The sequence below is a fragment of the Talpa europaea genome, assembly GCF_964194135.1.
Source record: "Talpa europaea genome assembly, chromosome: 1".
Classification (NCBI taxonomy): Eukaryota; Metazoa; Chordata; class Mammalia; order Eulipotyphla; family Talpidae; genus Talpa; species Talpa europaea.
This window is the reverse complement of record NC_140073.1, coordinates 8,265,285-8,268,572: the sequence shown is the minus strand read 5'-3', so window position 1 is coordinate 8,268,572 and position 3,288 is coordinate 8,265,285. Positions and strand designations below refer to the sequence as shown.

At 52.5% G+C, this 3,288-nt stretch overlaps 1 protein-coding gene across 1 annotated transcript; it reads right to left on the bottom strand.

Annotated features, from left to right (window-relative positions):
• Positions 1-774: 774 nt before the first annotated feature.
• MPEG1 (macrophage expressed 1) lies at positions 775-2,931 on the bottom strand (the record flags this gene model as incomplete). Its single annotated transcript, XM_084253819.1, has 1 exon — positions 775-2,931. The coding sequence occupies one exon, from the start codon at positions 2,929-2,931 to the stop codon at positions 775-777; it is 2,157 nt and encodes a 718-aa protein (XP_084109945.1).
• Between the last annotated feature and the right edge of the window lie 357 nt (positions 2,932-3,288).

Below are 3,288 nucleotides of genomic sequence, written 5' to 3'. Positions count from 1 at the left end.
ATTTTCAACTGGGGTGGGGGGAAGGTGGTGCCCCTAAGTTCCTAGTTAATCAAGGGTCAACTGTACCTGGCTGTGGGTAAGAATTCTAATATCCCGTGAGCACCAGAATATTTTCTAGTTTTCACCCTTTCTTCACTGACTCCTATTTCCAAACCACCCCTTCTCTTGAGCTCCTAAAAGACACTAGTGTGAAGTTCAGGAGTGTCTGGTCCAAATAAGTCTTGGTCTTGGGGAAGTTGGATATTGTGGACTTGATAGACACCATCTCTGCTCAACATGGAGCCTCAAATCTGTAAAAGAGTAGCCGACAGAACTTCCTTTCTCCGCTGGGGGCTCTGCTCACCTCCAGGAGCAAGCAGTCCAGATATAATTTTTTAAATCAAAACAGTGGAAGGGCAACATTTAAAAGGCAGAAATTCTTCTAGCTCTTGCATTAGAAACCACCACCAGCCCCAGTGTAAATGCATGCCCCCCAGTCCAAACACCAACATGCTCCCCTCTCTTTCCACACGTGTGCACTTAGAAGTAAATCACTAGTGAGGCACAAGATAAACAACATCTTCTTTATATTTTAGTGCAGAGGATGAGCTTTCCTTAAAATCCCCACCCCAGGTTGTTCTATTAATTTTCTGTCCCAGAGACCTAAAGAAGTCACTAAGTTGTACCTGCTTTTTGTGGTTCTTGCCATTTCAATACTTAGGAAGACAGAAGTGGAGAGAGATGTGAGGGTCATGCTAGAAACTCCGGGGAGATGGACGCGAGAGTCTGGGAGATTCAGGCTGGACACAGCTCCTGCTTTTGGTCAGCATTGTCTCCATGGTCCGGAATACCCGATGCCAGACTCTGCCTCTCATCCTGGATCGCCTGGTATCCCCTGTTGTTGTGCTTGCGGGTCCTGTAGATGACCAGCAGCAGGATGGCGACTGCCAGGGTGGTAGCAACCCCCATGGTGACCCCGATTGTCACTTTGGCCGACAGGCCGCCGGCGTCCTCGTGGATCACGGTCATGGTCCTGCGCAGCTCCAGGGGCTCCCCCAACTTCCACTGGTGCGTCTGGGGGTCTTTGATCCAGGAGCTGGCGGTCTCGGGGTCCGTCACCAAGACAGTGTTGGTGGGGGCCTGACTCATGAGGGGTGGCCGGGTGTAAGGCGGGAGCCTGGCAGGGGGCAGAGCCCCTCCCGTGAAGAGGCCGGCCTTGACACAGTAGGACACCTGGCAGCCATCACTGATGAGCGCTAGGTGTTGGCTGAAGCCCCCAGGACACTTTTTCAGAGAAGGGGCCCCTAAATCTTTGGATATGGCGGGGTCCACCAGAGGGTTCCCAACCACACAGCTAAAGAATCCACCAAATGGGACGGAAAACCTGCTTCCCAGCTCATAGTCCTGGGAGGCACATACCTTGAGGCTTTCGAAGAGACTCAGTGGAATGTAGCCAGCTGGACACGACTGGGAATTTGTCAGAGGGTTTATGCTCTTCTCGCTAAAGAGGCCCCCAAAAAGGAGCCCCGAGTTGTTGGGTACTTGGCCATTGGCCACGCACCAGAAAGCCCTAAATTCAGCCTTTGCCACCCGGAACACATCTTCACACACGGTCTTGCAGAAGATGCGGAGGGTGCACTTGCGCTGGCACTCCAGGTGGTTGTAGCCCATCTCGTGGGTCTGCGACAGCAGGCGGACCGGGGAGTAGCCAGAGGGACAGGAGAAGGCGCCAGTGAGCGGGTTCTTCTGCTCCAAGGTTTGGCATAGCTGCACTACCTCGCTCCCGGAGAATTGAGTGCATTCCTGATAAACACCCCCAAAGGAGAAGTTGGTCATCTTCCCCTCACAAGAGCCATCATCAGTGTTTGCCTCAAAATTGAAGTTGGGTGAATTGACATCCGTGCAGCCAGGATAGGTGTTGAAGGCGTAGTAGCGCCTCACGGCGCCTTCCACAGTCTTGGATAGCTTCTTCACCAGGGGCACCGGCAGGTTGGGCAGCAGGTCGGGGCTGATGAAGAAATGCAACGGCAGCCCTGTGCGGTCCATGGCCACCAGGTGGTTGGTGATGCCCTGCTGCCAAGCCTGGAGCGTGATGCCTGGGTAGAAAGAAACGCCACCCAGGCTTTGCACCCTGGAGTTGGTGCGGTTGGAGAGGTAGTTCTTGGTGAAGGCGTCCTGCAAGACTACCTTGTCCTCAATTTTGAAGTTCACGATGTTTTGGAAGGTCACTCCTGCGGACGTGGTGATGGCGCTGAGGCTGCTCTGGCTGTCCTGCAGGAAGGAGCTCCTGATATAGTCCTCCTGGATGAGTGCAGCCCCTGCATCCACGCTGGTGACCACGTGGGTGCCATAATTGAGGACCAGGAGCTCTGCCAAGTAGGTCGCCATACGAGTCTGGTTGTTCTCCAGACGGTCGCAGATGCCCAGGAGCTCCTTCTTAAACCTCCAGTTCAGTGCCGACGTGGGGTTGATTTTGGCAGTGTACATCAGGTTTCTTACCTGAACACGGGTCATGATAGCTTGGTTCTTCACTTGGAGAGTCTTCGTCCTCTGGAACTCATAGGAGAACTTGCCATTGACTTTGGAAAAAAGGGAGAGCTCTAGGTTGATGGAGGCTGAGGTGCTGCTCTGGTAATTCATCCAGGAGTCCAGGATTTCTGAATTCATCTCCAGGTTGCTCTGTTTCTGGGGAATAGTGTAGATTTCATCAGGGATGATGTACTGTCCATCCTCGGTGGTCCTGCAGCTGGTGTAAGTCAAGTTCATCACGGGTCCCATGTCCACATTCCGCAGATTATCCCAGCCTCCTCCAGGTAAGACTTCCAGGACAGGGACTTTCAAGGCATCCTTGCATTTTTGAAATCCAGTATCATCCATCTGTCCCAGCGATATGTCCATATTAGCCCATACTGCAAGCACCCATAAGACAACGTTGCCCCCGAAACTGTTCATGATTAGACGGCCCCAGTCACACACCAGCACCACACATCCGCCAGCAAGCTTGGTGCAGACTGAACAGAAAGGAAAGCAAGCAGTTGCAGAAAAAAAAATTCAGCAGTTCTCCTACAGTCACCAGTTCCTCTTTAGGCTAATCTAATTGCAAAAGGGGAAAATGAGAGTTGACTGGAACACAGGTCTATCAGGACGTGGGAAAAATCATGTTGAACTAGACCTGGAGACACAGACAATGCTACATGCCCCATGCCACCCCCAGGGGGTTACTCTGCAACCCTGTGTGGGGCTCTCAGCAAAAGCCTGACCACACATCTCACTGCTCACTCTGAGCAAGCTTTCTGACTTTAAAGGGAA